The 19,589-nt window shown below is 47.5% G+C and overlaps 1 protein-coding gene across 1 annotated transcript in view; it reads left to right on the plus strand.

Annotated features, from left to right (window-relative positions):
- EIF3L (eukaryotic translation initiation factor 3 subunit L) overlaps window positions 1-19,137 on the plus strand; it is a 78,378-nt gene extending 59,241 nt beyond the window's left edge. Inside the window, exons 11-15 of the mRNA XM_029590136.1 lie at window positions 3,294-3,427; window positions 4,013-4,186; window positions 16,634-16,823; window positions 16,994-17,074; window positions 18,104-19,137. Of these exons, the coding sequence (XP_029445996.1) occupies window positions 3,294-3,427; window positions 4,013-4,186; window positions 16,634-16,823; window positions 16,994-17,074; window positions 18,104-18,142 (618 nt within the window). The 3' untranslated portion in view covers window positions 18,143-19,137. The remainder of the gene's footprint in view (window positions 1-3,293; window positions 3,428-4,012; window positions 4,187-16,633; window positions 16,824-16,993; window positions 17,075-18,103) is intronic.
- Window positions 19,138-19,589: the final 452 nt, after the last annotated feature.

Genomic DNA, 19,589 nt, shown 5'->3' on the forward strand with positions numbered 1-19,589 from the left:
GAGGCGCAGTTTATTTCTCCACAGGAGATTTGCAGGGCGGTGACTTGGCGGTTGCTACATACTTTTGCAAGGCACTATCATCTAGACATGGGAGATACAGGTTCCCCTTCCTTTGGCAAGACTATTTTGCTAGAAGGACTCTCCAGGTCCCACCCTGAGTAGGGAGCTTTGGTACATCCCAGGAGCCTGGACTGATCTGGGTACGTACAGGGAAAGGACAATTGATTCTTACCTGCTAATTTTCGTTCCTGTAGTACCACAGATCAGTGCAGAACCCGCCTATTCTATTGAGGGGGAGAGTTGTCCGCTCATTTGGTTTTTTATAGCAGAGAATATTTTCATATTTCCCAGGGTGTAGCCAGATGGACTCAGAACCAGTGGGTTATGTGTTCTTCTGCTAGCAGATGGGAGTCTGAGTCAGAGTTCAAAGCTGACGTCACCCTAGATATACCCCTGCAGTGAGCTCAGCTCTTCAGTATCTCTCCGTCTCCTAGCAGATGCGGACACTATCCCACAAACTAGAATAGTGTTAAGAATTACAGCAAAGAAGAAAAAAAATTTTTTTTTACCTTAAAGAAGATCGAGCCCTGCTCTCCTGTGGTAATACCTAAGGGTCCCTCTCCCAGTTGAGAATTTCTGAGGTGATTTTCGATATCCCTCGGAGGTGTGCCTTGGTCCGGTAGCTGGTTCCCAGTGTGGACTTAGCCCCCAATGTGGCTGAAAGGCAGTGGGTGCACAACCGAGCACGGTGATGAAGATAAAGCCCTCTCCCCCCACAGCTGGAGACCATCCCGGCACACGATCGGTAAGCGCCGAGACCAGGTAAGCAGAAAACTTTAAATTCAGGTCTCCAGTCTCTGGGGCTCAGATTGCCGTACCGATTCTGTTTTCTCTTCCAGCGAGGTAAAAAGGGAGCACCGATTGGGTTGAACAGCCTTGGTTGGGCTAGGCCCCGATCCGGTGCAGGGGTCCAGACACATGGAGACCTCAGGGATGCCATCTTACGCACAGGGGGCGTCTGCGCCATCTTCCCTTCTCGACTAGCGGTACACGTGGGGCAGGCCGGACAGCCGATGCGCCCAACTTGGGCGCGCACAACTACACGCACAGCCGCGTTTACAGCTATACCTGCGCATTGTGCTCACGCACATAACTACATGCACGTTGAAGCACCTTACCTGTGCGCCTAGACATAGAGGCAATGGCACCGGCGTCCAAGAAGCCCAGAAGGCACTCTCTTTGCACAGCCTGCCACATCAGAGCCGCTTTTGAAGAAATATGACATTTTTTTAGTTTTGTTTGGGTATAGATTAATACAGAGGGAACTGCAGGTGGCACATGTGGTTAAGTAGCAGTGTCAGTAAAACTTTCTCTGTCTCCATCTGCTGGAAGGGAGACAAAACCCAGGAGTCTATACTGATCTGTGGTACTACAGGAATGAAAATCAGCAGGTAAGAACCAATTTTCCTTTTCTCTGCCACATTCTGCTCCTTCTGCAGAGCTCTAGTCGTAGAGGGAAGGTAGCAGCCACAAGCCTCTCCTGGGCTTCAGTTTCAGACAAAGATAAGACCATTCAAGCACTTCCCACCCTTCCATGAAGAGTATTTCTTTGTATTCTGCGATATGTCCATCCTGTATTGTCAGTGTGTAGCCTCCTGGTGCAGGAGTCCCTGAGCAGAATCCTTTCAGGTCCCTGTATTTGTTTAACTAAGGCAGGTTTGCTGTTTTTTTTTTGTTTTTTTTGTTTTGTTTTGTTTTTTTTAATCCAGCAGTTTCCTCCTGATCTATTTTGGTATCCAGCTCATGTGGAACTAGAGCTGGGATCTGGCACCATGAACCTTCATTTACGAATAAGCAGAGATTTTCCCTTATTTTATATCCCATTCCAACTTATCTTAACCTTATCACTGCAGTGATGGTCCTAGGTCTGGAACCATGCACCAGAGCTCCTTCTGGAACCCTACAATCATGGGCACTGAATCATGGCCACTGAGTGTCACTATTGTGCGATGACTGACTTCCTCTTCCTCATGGGCTGTGAATGCTGCCTCCGCAGCACTACGAGCCAGAATACTGCAAATATCATGGGGATTTCTTGTGCGTGCTATGGTTTGCTGTATGCGTGGGGTTCATGACCTGTGTGCATGTGCACAGCTTAGAGGGAACAGTGCCTCCAACCCCAATATTTGCACCTGAAGTGGTTGCTTCATCTTCTTCACTATCGCCACAGCCTTGTATAGCCAAAAGAGTCTTTTTAAACATTGGAAAGCACAACTCCCTTTTTCACCACTTCAGTATTTTAACGAGTTGTGATTTATATTTTCATTAGGGAAAACTGTTATTACAGGGTAGAGCAGGAAATATCAGTTGCCATTCAGGATCTGATAATGGCTTATTTGGGAATAGACTCCACATCAGTTTGACATTATTGGTGACTAAAGTAATTGGGACTGCACCTTCCTTTTCTTCCTGTCTTGTTTTTTTTGGGGGGTTTTTTTGCCTTTTATTGTACTAAAACATGCTCTTTAGTTTGTTTTCTTTCTGTTGGTGCAGCAGTTAAAATTGATAAACAATATTAAAGAGAGCCCCAGGATGCATCTGTAGAAAATCTCTACTATGCATGGGAAGATGCTTAATATATCAGATAGATGAGAAAGTTTTCTAACTGTGGTTGTTCCTTGTAAACTGTTGTGATGGCGAAACCGAACGGTATATAAAACTCGATAAATAAATAGAGAGGTTTCAAGAATGCAGTAGACAGAGAGAGCTTATTACACTCGCTTTCTGGCTCCTTCAACCCTCTGTCTCCACATGGTTTCTGCAGCACTCTCTTTCTCTGCCTCCCATCATGAATTTTCAAGCTGCTGCTGCTGCTGCTTATTCACACATCAGATTCATGGAAAAATAAGGTTTAAATATTAGTAGAAAGAGAGGTGACTGCAAATGTGCAGTCCAATATCTCAGACTCTCCCATCTTTGCCAGCTAGCCAAAGCTTCATTTCTGTGCCTAACAAACACAGAGCGGCTTATCTTCTTGTGTAGATGCTCTCATTCAGTCTGTGTCATCAGTCAGCTCCAGAGGGTTGTGATGGCAAACACTTATATTATCACATCACTCAAGGGAGGAGCAAGCCAATGGAGCAGAAACCTAGAAATGGAAGGGAATTTTAATCCACTCTGTGAAAGCCTTTGAGAAGCCTACAGAGCGTTATAGCTACTCTTCACCTGTTACTCAGCCTGTGCATACCTTACTGTGTCATTTTTCTCACATTATTTTTATTTTTTTAATCCAGATTAACAAGCAGAATGAACAAATGCATGCCTTGCTGGCCATTGCCCTCACTATGTACCCCATGCGCATCGACGAGAGTATTCACACCCAGCTACGGGAGAAATACGGGGATAAGATGCTGCGGATGCAGAAGGGGTGAGTAAAGGAGGGGAATTTGCACCCACAGTACAGGATAGAAAGTAGAAAATGTTCCGGTCCCAGAGGGTCTGCACAAAGAGGCACAGGTGTTCTTTCCTGGTGGTACAGCCAACCATTCTTCCCTGCCCTCCCCCCATTCTGGCCAAAGATTCTTTTCTCCATTTCTGCATGCCGGTGGCAGCTCCATGTATGCATGACTTCCCTGTTCCTCCCCACCAAATCCCTCTGGTGCCCTAGTAGCAGGTTTCCTTTTACCTGCTCCTGACAGAGCTGCCCATCTCTCCTGGCCCACTGCTAGCGTACTGTTACTCTGCTAGCCCTGTTCATGCATCATGTACACTGATCAAACCTCGCATTTGTGCAGAAACAAAAGTGTCTCAGACGGATGGATGATACCAAGACTTGAGGCGTTGTTTGTTTATTTATTTTTGATACAGAAAAGAACACCTAAAAATGGGGAAGCTGGCATGTTTTACATTAGATGCCGTAACACGTAGAGTTCAGAAGCAGCTTTGCTGCTGATGCCAGTCGCCTTTCTGTCTCTCTCCTCATCCCATGCTGTCTCTCTTCTTTTTCTTGCAGTGATGCTCAGGTATATGAAGAGCTCTTCAGTTACTCTTGTCCCAAGTTCTTGTCACCAGTTGTGCCTAACTACGACAATGTGCACCCCAACTACCACAAGGAGCCCTACCTGCAGCAGCTGAAGGTCTTCTCGGACGAGGTGCAGCAGCAAGCCCAACTCTCCACCATCCGCAGGTCGTTATCCAGCCCAGGACTGCTTCTGTCTGTGCATTGTGTGAGCTTGTCTCCGGTCCTCCTCCATTTTTTCTGTTAATTTACACAGAAAATACACGCACATGTATTGCATGCATAGAAACAGACATAAAAAGGAGTTGGATTAGCACAAGTTTGAAACTTGTTGCTACTGCTCACAATTTTGAAGCTTGTACTAATTCAGCCCCTTTTTGTATCTGTTAATATACAACCACCCAGTGGGTTTTTGTATTGTGTTTGGTGGTTTTTGCTTTGACTAAACTGCTGATGCTACTTTCCAATGCTTGTCCCCTTCGTAAGAGGAGTTTCCTAGCGTGTAGCCAGATGGACTCAGGACCAATGGGTTGTGCTCCCCTGCCAGCAGATGGAGACAGAGTCTGGTTTCAAAGCTGACGTCACCTTAGATACACCCCTGCAGAGACCTTAGCCCTTCAGTACTTCTCCGTCTGCAGCAGATGTACACATGCTTTTCACTACGGGGATTGCTGTACCTTTTGGAAGAATAAATTCTACTTTTAAATTGGAGAAAAGATTGAGCCCCCGCTCTCCTGCGGTGATACCTAAAGGTCCCTCCCCCAATTGAGAATTCCTGAGGTGATTTCCAAGATTCCTCAGAGGTGTGCCTTGGTCCGGGAGCCGGTTCTCAGCATGGAATTTGCTGCTCGAGCAGCTGAAAGGCAGCAGATGCAGGAAGCCAAGCGCAGTGGTAACTGCCAAAGCCCTCTCTCCCTGCAGCCAGAGACTGTCTCTGTACTCAGCTGGTAAGCGCTGAGCCCAGGTAAGTTTAAAAAAAAAAAAAAGGAAGGAAGAAGACTTACCTTCAGAGAGAGAGGGGTTTCCCTTGTACGTACCAGGATCAGTCCAGACGGTGGGTTATGTCCCCCGTCCAGCAGATGGAGTCAGACAAGGCTTCGGAGGATGCTGACATATAAGCCTGTGCATCCTCTGCAGGTCCTCAGTATCTTCCTGACTCCAGCAGATAGGAGTAGGGGAGCCTTGCTCCCGTCTGTTCAGAGGACTCCTCTCTTTCCTCTTTCTATTTTCTTGGCTCTAGTGGTTGGATCAAGTGGTTGGTTCAAGTTTTCAAAAAGTTGGATCAAGTTTAAAAAAAAACAAAAAAACCCAACTAAGTTTATAAGGGGTTTGGAGTTACATGCACTTGCAGGCAGTGCTGTCTTGCCTCCTTACCTCTATATCTGTCTTCTCTCCCAGGGTAAGTGATTCCTTGTAGTTTCAGTTTCAGCGTTTGGATTTTTCAGATTCCCTTGAGATTTCAACGTTCCTGGATTAGGGGGTGGATGTTGGAGGTTTCAACCTCTCCCCCCCTTGCCGCGGCCCAACCCGCAGTCCCGTGAGGCGCATTCCACGGGACCGCCTCAGCAGAGAGGTTATATTCCTCTGCTGTTTACTTCTTGGGTTGGCAGGGCTAGCGGACGCGTTTTCCCGCCCACCCCCTGCGGCACCATCACTCTCTGGTTATCAGCGGCGCAGCCTCCATCCCCCGCCGAGCACGCCGCAATCGGCGCGGTGTTCGGCGTGCGGGGAGCCGGGATCACGGCTCTCCCGCGAGGGTGTGTGCACGAGGTGCCTCCCTGGTGGGGAGGGCACCTCTCAGCCATTAGGCCGTTCTTCGGGGCGCAAGTCAGCACGCCTTCGGGAGCATGGGCCAGCCCCGTTCTCGCTTCACACGAGAACGGCGGCCATTTTGGTGTGCTGGGGCACACCTCAGATGGACCTCATGGCCACTCGCCTCAACTCTAAGGCTCCGCGTTTCTTCAGTCGCAGGAGGGAGCACGGTGCAGAAGGCATGGACGCTCTGGTGCTCCCCTGGCCGCCGCACCTCCTACTATGTCTTCCCTCCGTGGCCGCTAGTGGGAAAGGTACTTCGAAAGATACAACACCACCAGGGTCTAGTCATCCTGGTAGCTCCTGAATGGCTGAGACATCCTTGGTTCGCGGACTTTGTCAACCTTGCTCTAGATGGTCCTCTACGCCTCAGCCACCTTCCGTGTCTCCTGCACCAGGGACCCGTATTTTTCGACCAGGCAGAACGCTTCTGTCTTGCGGCCTGGCTTTTGAAAGGCGACGACTTCAACGCAAAGGATATCTGGATGCAGTAATCATGACTCTTCCTAAGGCACGGAAGACTTCAACCTCAGTTGCCTATTTGAGAGTCTGAAAAGTGTTCGAATGCTGATGCGCCTCTCACGACGCTCGACCCAGAATGGCCTCGGTTCCTCAGATTCTCGCGTTCCTTCAAGATGGTCTCGATAAGGGACTCGCCTACAACTCCTTGCATGTACAGGTATCTGCTCTGAGCTCCTTAGTGCCGTCGTCCACACACTCTGTCCTTTCATCTCACCCGGACATTGCCCGTTTCCTTCGAGGGGCGAAGCATCTTCGGCTGCCGGTCCAGGATCCCTGTCCTTCATGGAACCTTAACTTGGTACTCAAAATCCTGGCGGGGCCTCGTTTTGAACCAATCCGGGGCGCCACCCTTAAGGACCTCACTCTTAAGGCGGTCTTCCTGGTGGCCATCTCGTCTGCACGCAGAGTGTCTGAGCTGCAAGCACTTTCATGCAGAGAACCTTATCTACGTTTCACAGATTCGGGTGTTTCCTTGCGGGACAGTCCCTTCATTTCTACCCAAAGTGGTCTCGGCGTTTCACCTGAATCAATCAATAGAACTCCTGTTCTTTCCTGCGGACGAGTCGCGGACCCTCCGTCATCTGGATGTCAAGCGCACTCTGATCCGCTACTTGGAGGCGACCAACGACTTTTGAGTTTCGGACCATTTGTTTGTCCTTTGGTCCGGACCGAGGAAGGGCTCTAGGGCTATCAAGACTACGATTGCTCGATGGATCAAAGAGGTTATCATGGCTGCATACATTGGGGTGGGTCGCACACCTCCTCTGGGGGTCAAGGCTCATTCACTCCGTTCTCAGGCAGCGTCCTGGGCAGAACGACAATCAGTCTTCTCCCAGGAGATCTGCAGGGCGGCCACCTGGAAATCTTTGCATACCTTTGCAAGACATTATCCAGTCGTCAACTTCAGGGTACTTTGGCGACAGGGTTATTCGAGCAGGGCTTACTGGGGCCTACCCTATGTAGGGAAGCTTTGGTACATCCCACCGTCTGGACTGATCCTGGTACGAACAGGGAAAAGAAAATTATTTCTCTCCTGCTAATTTTCGTTCCTGTAGTACCATGGATCAGTCCAGACGCCCCTCCCTAAGTTTATTGGGGTTTGGGGATTTTCTGCCTGCTCGATCTAATTTCTACCTTCACTGTGCCTGTGTTTTCTGCCTCCGTTACTTTGAGGCTCTCCGACAGTTCTTCTTGCAAGTTCAAGTTGTTGCGACAGTTCTGTTCATCATTGATTTGTTTGATGATTGTTACACTTGATCCATTCTTTATAGTTGATTCTATTAGCTTTGATATTCTGTATACTGAGGATCTGCAAAGGGTGCACAGGCTTATATGTCAGCACCCTCCAAAGCCTTGTCTGACTCCATCTGCTGGACGGGAGACATAACCCACCGTCTGGACTGATCCATGGTACTACAGGAACGAAAATTAACAGGTGAGAAATAATTTTCTTTTCGGTAAGACTTCCTCGGGTTTCCTTGCTCAGTGCGCCATACCGACGTCGTTCCCGATGGGGCATAGAGAGGTGGGCTTCCGAGCGAGCGGCTCCCAAGTGGACTAGGCCCCGCTTTAAGCTTGGTTGGCACACTGCATGGTAGGCCGCGGCGGTGCCATCTTGCACGCATCTTTGTGTGTCTCATATTGCCCGCCATAGGAAGTCGATACACGCAGTGTGATGGCTCTGTGTATGCGCCGCGCGCCTAACATTATGTGCGTACATGGGCTGTGCGTGTGCCTCGCCGCACCCTGCCTAGGCGCTCAAAATTTGTGCGCATAAATTTTTAAGCATGAGCCATTCAAACTCAGTTACCACCGCCAATGGCACCAGCAGCCAAGATACAGAAGCTCCTTGCTCTCTGCGCTGCTTGTCATATTAGGGCTTCTCAGCCTGACCTGGATTCCAACTTGTCAGCACTGTGAGGAAGCCCAAGGGGATTTGGTCTCCCTGGACTTTGCTGAGCCTGGCTTCTCCCATTCATATGATGGAATGGCCACCTTAACTGGAAGTACTCTGAGTAATTCCTTGGCTGGGTCTTCAATGGGAGAGGGAAACTCGGCTGGGCCCACCTTAGTTCCCCCTGGGCTAGGCATGGACCCAGCAGCCTTTTCTTGGGTGGAATGTTTTCAGGAACTATAGGCCTTTTGTACAGGTGCAGTCTACTTCCTCACTTGCCCCTATCTTGACGGAACCCCAGCCGGCCCCCTATCCCTCTCCCATTCCTGTTGACAGAACTCTAGGCATCCCCCACCTGACCAAGGGTATCACTAGTGGGGACCCTGATGGCACAGACGAAGAGCAAGATCCCTTGGAAGAAAGGGAAATTCCCCCCGGGATTAGAACTGTATTAAACCTTTTTACGGTTCTTTCATAGAGATGAATTGCTGGCCTTGATTTCCCAGACTTGGAAAATGCTGGGAGTTCCTGGAGCAGAATCTGTGACCGAACCAAAGAAGAATCCCATTCTGATTTCCTTGCGCAAAGCCTCTTGCTACTTCCCAATTCTGGAAGTCATCCAGGAGTTGATTGACCTGGAAGAGGATGCTCCAGAAGCAAGGAGGCCAGGCGTTAAAAGCTCTATACCCAATGGATCCAGCAGTGAGAGAACATTTGCATTTCCCTAAAGTGGATGCACTGGTCTGCCCTGACCCTAAGCAAACAGCTATCCCAGTGGAGGGAGGAGCGGCCTTAAAGGATGTGCATGGTTGGAGTCTATCCTTAAACAAGCTTTTGACGCAGTAGCAATGACTTTACAGATTGCTTCTTGTTGTGCCCTGGTAGCACGTTTGTGCCTAATTCTCTCTCAGGAGGTGGAGGACTCTGGGTTGAACTCCACAGCAGCTATGGAACCTGCCGCCGCCTTTTTAACAGACGCAGGCTCAGATTTAGTCCATACTTCAGCCAGAGGAGTGGCCTCAGTGGTAGCAGCCAGCTATGGCTGCGGAATTGGTCAGGCGACGCAACCTCCAAGGCCAACCTCACAAAGATGCCCTTTAAAGGATCACTCCTATTCAGAAATGAATTGGAAAAACTGGCCAGTAAATTGGGGTGAATTTCTAGTCCCCCAGCTACTGGAAGATAAGAGGAAGCAGTTGCAGCACCCCTTGCCTTTGAGGGGCCAGTCCAGGGGCTCGCAACATTTCTGCCCCTATAGAAACTTGACATTTCAGAAGTCTTGGCTCTTTGGAAGAACTCAGTCCTTTCATAGTGGACAGCCCAAGAAAGGGGCAGGTTCAGGATCATCCCGAACCTCCCAATGAAATTTTACCGACCCATCTTCGGAACGAGGAGATTGGGAGTCAATTGTCTCTTTTACCAAAGGTGGGTCGAGATCACTTCAGACAGTGGATACTGGAAGCCATACGAGAAGGATATGCGCTGCAATTTCGCAGCACTCCTCGAGACGTATTCATGATGTCTCCTTGCCACTCCCAGCACAAAAAGCAGGCAGTGGAGATTACTCTTTTAAGACTCCTCAGGATGAGGGCTGTAATCCCAGTATCTACGTCCCAGGAAAATACGGGGCGTTATTTCATCTATTTAATCATACCCAACAAAGAAGGTTCCTTTCGCCCCATCCTGGACCTCAAGAGTGTCACCCATCCACCTACGAGTGAGTCATTTCCACATGGAAACCTTACACTCCATGATAATGGCCATGCAACCGGGAAAGTTCCTAACCTCCTTGGACCTATCCAAGGCCTACTTACATATTCCAATTCGTCAAGAACACCAACGCTTCCGACGCTTTGCCATACTGGATCGCCATTATCAGTTATGGGCACTGCTCTTTCCAAGATTATAGTGGTCATGGCAGCAGTATTGAGAAGAGAAGAAATCCTGGTACACCCGTACTTGGACGACTGGTTGATCCGGCCAAGTCCATGGAAGAATGTCTCAGGGTGACCAACAGATTGACGTCCTTGCTTCAGGAAGTCAGTTGGGTATTTAAGTCATTGGAGTATCTGGGAGACGGTTGAATACCAGGCAGGGCAAGGTCTTCCTCCCGACCACACGGATAAGGAAGTTGATGTCCGAGGTGCGTCAGTTGTGGAGCTATCTTCAAGTTCTCAGTTTGATGGCAGCAACCTTGGAAGTAGTGCTGTGGGCGAGAGCACACAAGCGCCCACTTCATCACTTGCTGCTGTCACGTTGGAACCTGCAGTCTCAAGATTATTCGGCTGGTATGGGTGTCTGCTCTCACCTCAAGTGGTGGTTGCAGGAGGCTAATCTGAGCATGGGGTGCCCTTGTCATCCCCGAACTGGCTGGTTCTTACAACGGACGCATATTTCCAGGGCTGGGAAGTTCACTGTCAGGAACTCATGGCCCAGAGACGTTGGCCGGAGGAAGAAGGCCTCTGGAACATCAATTGCCTGGAAGCTTGGGCAGTGAGGCTGGCGTGCTTGCAATTCAGCTACAGACTCCAGGGTCAAGCAGTCTGCAAAATGTCAGACAACGCAATGACTGTAGTCTACACCAAATGCCAGAGAGGAACCAAGAGCCAGCAGGTGTCTCAGGAGATATAGACCTCCTTATGGAATGGGCGGAAATACATTTACAGACAAGCTCAACTTCACACATCACAGGAAAAGACAATGTCAGAGCAGACTTTATAAGCACAGAGAGTCTGGATCCAGGAGAGTGGGTGTTGTCGGCCGAAGCTGTCCAACTGATAGTAGCTCGCTGGGGCCTCACGTCTCTTGACCTGCTGGCCACATCTCACAATGCAAAGGTTCCCCGATTCTTCAGTCACAGAAGAGATGCATGGTCCGTGGGGATTGACGTGTTCGTTCAGACCTGACCGGAAGAAGAGTTGCTATATGCCTTCCCTCCGTGGCCTGCTGGGCAGGATCATTCACAGAATGACCACATTGGATTAGTCCCTCCTAGTAGCTCTAGATTGGCCCAGGTGTCCATGGCATGCGGACATGCGGAGACTCCTGGTGGAGGCTGCCTGTACCTCCCACCACACAGGGACCTGCTACAGCGGGACCGGTCCTTCACGAGGATCCAACTCTATTCTGTCTTACAGTCTTGCCTTTGAGAGGGCTCGCTTGATGAAGCGTATCTGGAGAGTATTTGAGGCCTGGTGCGAGGTACACGGTCTACCCTCTTCGGCTGGTCAAAATCCCACTTATTCTGAAATTTTTGCAGGACAGCTTGAATAAAGCTTTGGCCCTTAACTCCTTGAAGGTGCAGGTAGCGGCTCTCTCATGTTTCAGGGGCGAGGTGAACGGAACCTCCCTGTACTTGGCCTGTTTTCTGAAAGGGGTAAAGCACCTTCGGCCACCCACAAGATTCTCTTAATCTAGTATTGGAATTTATGGCAGGGCCCTCCTTTCGGCCACTGTACGGTCTTTCCTTGCGTTTATTAACCTTGAAATTGGCGATCCTGGTGGCTATATGCTCAATGTATCGCATCTCTGAACTGCAGTCATTGTCGGGAACCGTTCCTCCAGATGACTCCAGGAGCGTTATAGCTTCATACTATTCCATTCTTCTTGCCCATGGTAGTCTTGGAGTTTCATTTGAATCAGTCCGTTTCATTTCCTTCCCTACATAAGCACAGAGACATGGAGGAATACTGCCGCCTCCATTATTAATTATTTATTTTATATTCCGCTTTTCACACTTTTTTTTCAGTGCTTCAAAGTGGATTACATTCAGGTACTGTAGGTATTTCCCTATTCCCAGAGGGCTTGTAATCTAAGTTTGTACCTGAGGCAATGGAGGGTAAAGTGACTTGCCCAAGGTATGACAGGAGGACTCGAACCCTGGTCTCCTGGTTCATAGCCCACTGCTCTAACCACTGGGCTACTCCTCCACTTTATTTGAATGTCTGTAGATTTTTTGGTGTGGTATCTGGAAGTTTCAGAACCGGTCTGAAAGATAAGACTGCCTGTTTGTCCTTCACGGTGGAAGGAAGCAGGACAAACAGCTTCGTGGGCTACCATAGCTCGCTAGATTAAGGAAGTGGTCATGGGAGCCTATGTGGAGGCAGGAAAGCCATTACCTTCTTAGGTTAAAGCTCATTCCACCAGGGCTCAGGCAGTTTCATGGGCGGAAGTTAGACTGCTATCCCCCGTCAATATCTGCTGAGCGGCGACATGGTGGTCCTTGCACACCTTCTTCAGGTTCTGTCGCCTGGGTGTACAAGATGCAGCCTTTGCAAGGGCGTTGTTGTTGGGTTTTTTTCCCCCCAATAACATTTTTATTGAGGAATGGCAGTGTACAAACAACTTACAAGATATTAGTCATCAACATAGTTTACAAAACTGAGCCACTGCAATCCCGTTTTCCCCTTTAACCCTTCCCATCCCCCCCTCCCACTGATGCCTGCTTACATTTACACTATAGGTAACATAACTTGTGAATTCTCAGCCAATTAGACTTGAAAACTTGAAACCCTACTCTTGGGGATTTTCCAAGGGAAACAGCTTTTGGACCAAGCTTGATAAAGACTGATAAAAGGGAAACCAAGTATCTCTTAAAAAAAAAAAAAAAAAAAAAGCTGCTTCTTCCAGGTAAACAAAGAGTATAAAGAGCCAAATTCCATCTGGTAAACTTCTCATTAAAGAGGTCCACATACTCCCTGTAGGGGGCCCAGGTTTTAACCAGTGCAACAATAAGCATTTTTGGACAATCGGACAAGCTTTGGAAAAAAAAAACCAAATATTGTCATTGTTAATAGAAACATCTCCATTATCATTGTTAAGTATACAAAATGAGCATGACCACATTGTATCCATATGAAATATATCAGACAACTGTTTCCATACCATTTCCCAAAATTCCTGGATTTCCTGACAGGACCATAAACAATGTATTAGAGAGGCCTGTTGAAACTGACATTTCTTACATTCACCAGATGTTGTTATACCCATTCGGTTTGCCCTCAAGGGAGAATACACCACCCTGTGAAAAATTCTCGCTTGCATCTCTCTTAGATTTACGTTATTAGTAATTTTATATATAGACAAATAACAATCTCTAAGCATCTGGGAGTCTACCTCTTCCTGAATATCAGGTTGCCATTTTTCCAGTAGGTTATCATAAATGGGGTATTATATTGATGATTTATGAAAGATGTACAAATGAGAGAGTGAGCCTTGTCTCACCATAAACAATTTAAGCAGGATATTATATGTGGGATTTATTAATGTTCCCTCCACCCCTTTCAACAATTTGTGACAGAAAGCCCGTAATTGGGCATATATTAAAAAAAATGGCACGGACGCAATCCTAATTTCTCTTGAAGGTGCTCAAATGAATAAAAATGTACCTGCGGTCATGTCAAAAAGATCTTTTACTGTCAGCCTCCACCCCTATCGGGGGTAGCTTTTGTACATCCCATTGGTCCTGGGTCCATCTGGCTACACGCTAGGAAATGAAGAAATTACTTACCTGATGATTTTGTTTTCCTTAGTGTAGACAGATGGACTCGGCATCCCGCCCCCAGCTGCCCAAGAACGATGCCAAGGATTCGGTCATGGAGTGAATGTCGATTCTAAGAGATTATGGGTAAACAGTTATCGGGTCCCTAGATCAGGACATTTATAATCTAACTGGGGTTCAGTGTTTATGCTTGGTTGAGTACAGTTATGGTTATCTGTTTTTAATCATGTTTTTTTCACTAGTGTGTACAAGTGGCTTTTGAAGAGAATCCTGAAGGGCTGAGGTCACTGCAGGGGTATATCTAGGGCCACGTCAGCTTTGAAACCTGACTCTGTCTCCATCTGCTGGCAGGGGAGCACATAACCCATTGGTCCTGAGTCCATCTGTCTACACTAAGGAAAACAAAATTATCAGGTAAGTGATAAGCGACGCCTGTCAGATTCAGTGATGTGGCTTTTTATGGCACAGGAATCCTCCCTTTCTGAGGGCTAGGTTCTAGTCAGGAAAGCTTGCCATAGGCTCTTCTTGGTTAGTTTTAACTGAAATCCCGCTGTATGTCATTGATATTAAGGTGCACTGGCTAATGCAGAAGAGATATGAAGGGATTCAGGTACAGATAATACAAACATTTGCATTTTTGGTGGGGAAGAAATGGGGCTGGCAATAGAAAAATGCCCACAACACATATTTCTCCCTGAAGCAGATTCAAAATAACCAGTCCCGCAGCTGGTGTTTGTACTGAAGCGTAGCCTCTGTAGTACTCCTTTGCATGCCTGCTGTCCATGCAGATGCTCGTCTGCTTTCTGCAGTACCACTGCTTTACAGTCATTCCCTCACTGGTTACAACAAAGCAAGTCATCTGATCAATGTTAAATTCCCTGGAAAAATTCAGGTATCTGAGGTGCTTCCCACCGTGCCCTCACACTCCCTGCCACTGCTGTACAATCCCAGGGCTACTGTGTTGATCCCTCCTCCTGTCCCACAATATGTGAAGGAGGACTGGGGAGCAGCCAGTAGGAGAATAATCTCCCAGCAGGGAGGTTTTAACAAGGACCTCCAGGGGTTCAAGAAGCAGATAGAAAACCAAGTTCATTATTTTGCATTAACTGGGTAGCGCTGTCGCTGTAACTGGAAATAAAGTGATAGCAAGAATGATTTCCCTCTCCGGTGGCTTGATTATCCTACTGAGGGAAAAAAAAGGTTAACAGCCAAAAAAGAATATAAGGTGTGATACCTTTTTATTGGACTGACCTAATGCATTTTGAGGGCAATTTTCAAATTGCCTACAAAAGTGCAAAGTCACTGGGTATTTTATGCATGGACTCTGCACCAATTTTCAGAGAGAAAACTTTCCCGTTGAAGCACAGATAAATGATGGCAAAAAAAAAAGAGCATACGACCTTATAAAGTTTGCCTATTCCCACTAACTGCTCATCTCTACGTTCCCTACTCCTGTGCTTGTCCCATGCTTTCTTGAATTCAGATACTGTTCTTGTCTTCATCACCTCCATGGGAAGGCTGTTCCATGCATCCACTATCCTTTCTGTAAAGAAATACTTCCTTGGATTACTTCTGAGTCTACCCCCTTTCAGCCTTATCTCATGACCCCTCGTTGTAGAGCTTCCTTTCCATTGAAAAAGGCTCACCTCCTGTGCATGGAAACCCTCTGAGATATTTGAATGTCTCTGCCACCTTTCCTCTAGGGTATACATATTTTAGATCTTTGTCTGTCTCCATATATTTTAAAACAAAGACCACGGACCATATTAGTAGCCATCTTCTGGACCGACTCCATCCTGTTTATATCCTTTGAAGATGCGGGCTCCAGAGGAGTAGTCTAGTGTTTGGAACAGAGGGCTAAGAACCAGGGAATTCAGGGTTCAAATCCCATTGCCACTGTTTGCGACCTTGGACAAGTCACTTCACCCTCCACTGCCTCAGGTAAAAACTTTAGATTGTGAACCCTCTGGGGACAGGGAAAGACTTACAGTCTCTGAATATAATCCATTATGAAGTGCCAAAAAGTGAAATATCAATAAATAGACCAGAATTGTACACACTATTCCAAGAGAGGTCTCACCAGGACCTTTACAGGGGCAACAGCACCTCCATTTTTCTGCTGACTATTCTTATACTGCCAAGCATTTTTGGCTTTTACTGTCGCTTTATCCACCTGTTTAGCCACCTTAAGATCTTCAGATGCAATCGTCCCCAGATCTCGCTTTTCTTTCGTGCTTGGAATATCACCTCCTAGATTGTATCATTGTCTTGGCTTTTTGCAGACTAAAAATCACCCTCACAACTCTGCACCTCCTTTTTCATGTGGATACTTTTTCCAGGGAAAGTTACACACATGCTTTTGAAAAAATGTAAAACTGTATATGCTTGCAAACCCTTACCCCCCACCCCAACCCCCCACGTTCAGCCTGGATAAAATTACGCACATGGTGGCATTATGCATGCAGTTTTTATCCCCATGCAGAGTGGGTAGTTGTCAAAGAGCCCACTTCTAAGGGTGAAGCAGTGTCTCATTTGCAGAAATGTCTTTGAAAATTGCCCTCTTTACTAACTTTTGAGAGCCACTGCTCCTTTCTTCAGGTTCAAACAGAATGAACAAAAAAATGACCTTGCCGGAAAGTACAAGTGAATAATAAAATGCATTCCAGTGATAGTGTAAAGGGGAAGGGAAGAGGTCATTTTTGTTCGAATGATCAGAAAGTGACAGGCAGTGGGGAAAAAATGCATGACTTGTAGTAAGTTCAGAAAGTCCGGTCTCTCTTGAGGTAATAAGATGTGTTGGCCTATGCATAGCCCTGGTACGCAGGTGATAACTGCCAGTGGAAGAAACTTCCCCCACAGTGGCTCCCATGCTGCCTCTTATTTACAGCTTCCTGAAGCTCTACACCACCATGCCTGTAGCCAAGCTTGCCGGCTTCCTGGACCTCACTGAGCAGGAGTTCCGCATCCAGCTGCTTGTCTTCAAACACAAGATGAAGAACCTGGTGTGGACCAGTGGCATCTCAGCCCTGGACGGAGAGTTCCAGTCTGCATCCGAGGTGGATTTCTTCATCGATAAGGTGAGTCTTCCCCCCCCACCCCCCCATATCCCTATTGCTGCAGCGAGCTGGTACAGAGACAGATTTCTGCTGGGAGTGGCTGGCGAGGAGCACCCGTCAGCAGAGCTTGGTCGTGTCTCGTACTGTGGCAGGGCCCATTAACCCTTCCACCCTCCCTTCTCTGTTGGCAGGATATGATCCACATCGCAGACACCAAAGTTGCTCGGCGTTATGGAGACTTCTTCATTCGGCAGATCCACAAATTTGAAGAGGTGAGTATCCAGCTGCTCTGTGTTCGCGGACCCCCAAGTATCGAGAGGAGCAGTAGTTCAAGCAATTGTCACATAAACAGGCTGATGCAATATCGGCACCCGCTTTCCTAACCCGCTTTCCTCTCCCGGGCGCGCAGTGCAGTAGGGCTAATGAGCCGCTGCGTTAAAAAGGAGGCGCGAGGGGAAATTGTGCATCCCTAGCGCCTCCTCGGGATCAGGCTTCCAGGAGACGTGGCTGTCAGTGCAGGTTAGGAAAACAGACGCTCATTACCAATTTTTTTTTTTCCAAAGACTTTTTATTTTTTTGCACAATTCTGTTTTCTGTGGTTCCTCCTACTTTTGTTTCGTGATGATACTTTTAGGAGAAACCACAGAAAGAAGAATTTTTGTTTTGGTTTTTTTTTGGTTTTGCCTCGAGCGCGGCATGCCTTAACGCCAGCTCTCAGGCTGTCGTTAAATTTGCTGCATTACAGTCTGCATTACAGTCCGCGAGAGACATTTTTTAATCGCGGGATAATAGCTAATTGCCTCATCCGCATGGAATTTACACATGATGAGTGCTATTAGCTACACACTGGTTTAGATGCGCTAATCCCGGTATTGCATCGAGCGTAAGTCTAATGCGTCCAAAACGCTCATCCAACCACGCGTTTAGTGGCACGCTGACCTGAGCACCCGATATTGCATCGGCCTGAAAGTAAGAAGTCCAGTGATGCAAGAAGGGACCAAATGGGTGTCTAGTAAGAGCTCTGGGTTTTTGTACTTTTCACTGAAAAATGGTAGGTCCATGGATGTGAGTGGGTTTTCTTTGCTTGGGAGCAGTCCTCTATGTGGATTCTTATAGCAGTTGCCTGCAGGAGTTTTTTTCAGTGTCCTCTGAAACAGACTGTGTATTGATTATTATTATTTCTTTTTTTAATAATGTTTATTAGACAGAACTATCGCATAGTCAACAAGTACAAAAGAAGTGTCCTTTTGCTTACTGATTTTTAACGTTTTCCCTCCTTTCTATTTATTGCCACTTAACAGCTGAATAAAACACTGAAGAAAATGAGTCAAAAGCCCTGAAATCACCAAGCCGTTCTTGTGGATGTCTCCGAGGAGATTCTGCCTCTCTGTCCCAGTCAGTGTGTGAAGATACAGTGTGATTTCCTGCAGTGTCCAGAATATCATATGATGAGCCACCTACTGAGGGAAGAAGGCTGAGGCCAGACCAGTGCTTGAAATGGAAAACAGTAGCTATGGGAACTGTTTCCTGTGACCCATCATTACACTGATTTACCCCCACCTTTCCACCCCTCTATACCGACCTGGAAAACTTAGCTTTTTTTTTTTTTTTTGTTCACCATGTGATTGCTGGTAGGGGGAAGGAAGGCAAATTGACTCACCATTTTTTTGCTGCATGTGATGATACCATAAATCACTATGTAGGTGTAACTGCATCTATCTGCAGGCCTACACAGTAGTAACTGGCTTTAACACTCTACTACTTCTCTCTCGTAGATTATTTTTCTCACCTCACTTCAGTCTCCCTGTTTTCTTTCCTCCTTCGGGTCCTTCTTGTGATGCTTCTCTTCCTACATGTTCTGCTCGGGTCCATGAATTACCTTCATGTGTCTTTTTCTGCTCCTGTGTTCCATCTGCAAACCACTGCACTCTCCTCAGAGACCCACATGGGGTCATGCCTTGTGCCACCTGCTCCACTGGCCCCATGCTTGTCTGAGCTGTCTTCTGCCACTAGCTCCGGGTCTGATGACAGGTTGGTGTGCCTGCTGCCACCACCACCTCAGCCTACTCTGCTGGATCAAGCTCCCTGTTGCCACATCTTCCAGTCCTAGGAGAAGTCAGGCCACTCTGGGCTGAGTCATCTTCTGTCTCCTCTGGTCTCATGCAGGGTCAGGACACCTATTCCTTGGGGCCTGCCTGCACTTATTCTTGCCCTGCAGTTCCTAGAATGGACATTTGTTGGCCCTTGGAAACCTTGCTCCAATTCATTTTATAACCCTGGGATGTACCATGTTACATTAGAGTGAAAATCTTAAATAAAAATGAGCAAAACTGTTGGACAGTCTCTGTGCTGAAAACAAATTAGGTTCTTAAGTTCTTGATTTAAAAACGTACATCAGGGGCTGCCCTGATAGCCTAGTGAATCCCGGGTCAGGTTTCTGCTTCTCAAGATGGCCAGGGCTGAGGATGCAATACTCTCAGCCTCTAGGGGATGGGGGGGGAGGGGGATAGAGGTCTCAGCTATTACTCAGTGGTGACAGCTAGAGGCTAGACTTGGGGTCCACATTAGGCTTTGGAGAGAGATGATGCAAGGACTTTCGCGGTTATGGTGAATCCCCAAGAGGGACAGGTTCTGATTGACCTGGAAGTCCAAAAAGAGAATGAGGAAACTGTTGGGACCAGAAAATAATATAAAAGCGGGTGCGTGGTTCATTTGGTATTTCACAAGTACATTTGGCAGGGGCTGGTGTTTAGCAGGATGATTTTACTTTGGAATTTAGAATTTTTT

Source organism: Rhinatrema bivittatum, chromosome 2, assembly GCF_901001135.1.
Source record: "Rhinatrema bivittatum chromosome 2, aRhiBiv1.1, whole genome shotgun sequence".
NCBI classification, from domain to species: Eukaryota; Metazoa; Chordata; class Amphibia; order Gymnophiona; family Rhinatrematidae; genus Rhinatrema; species Rhinatrema bivittatum.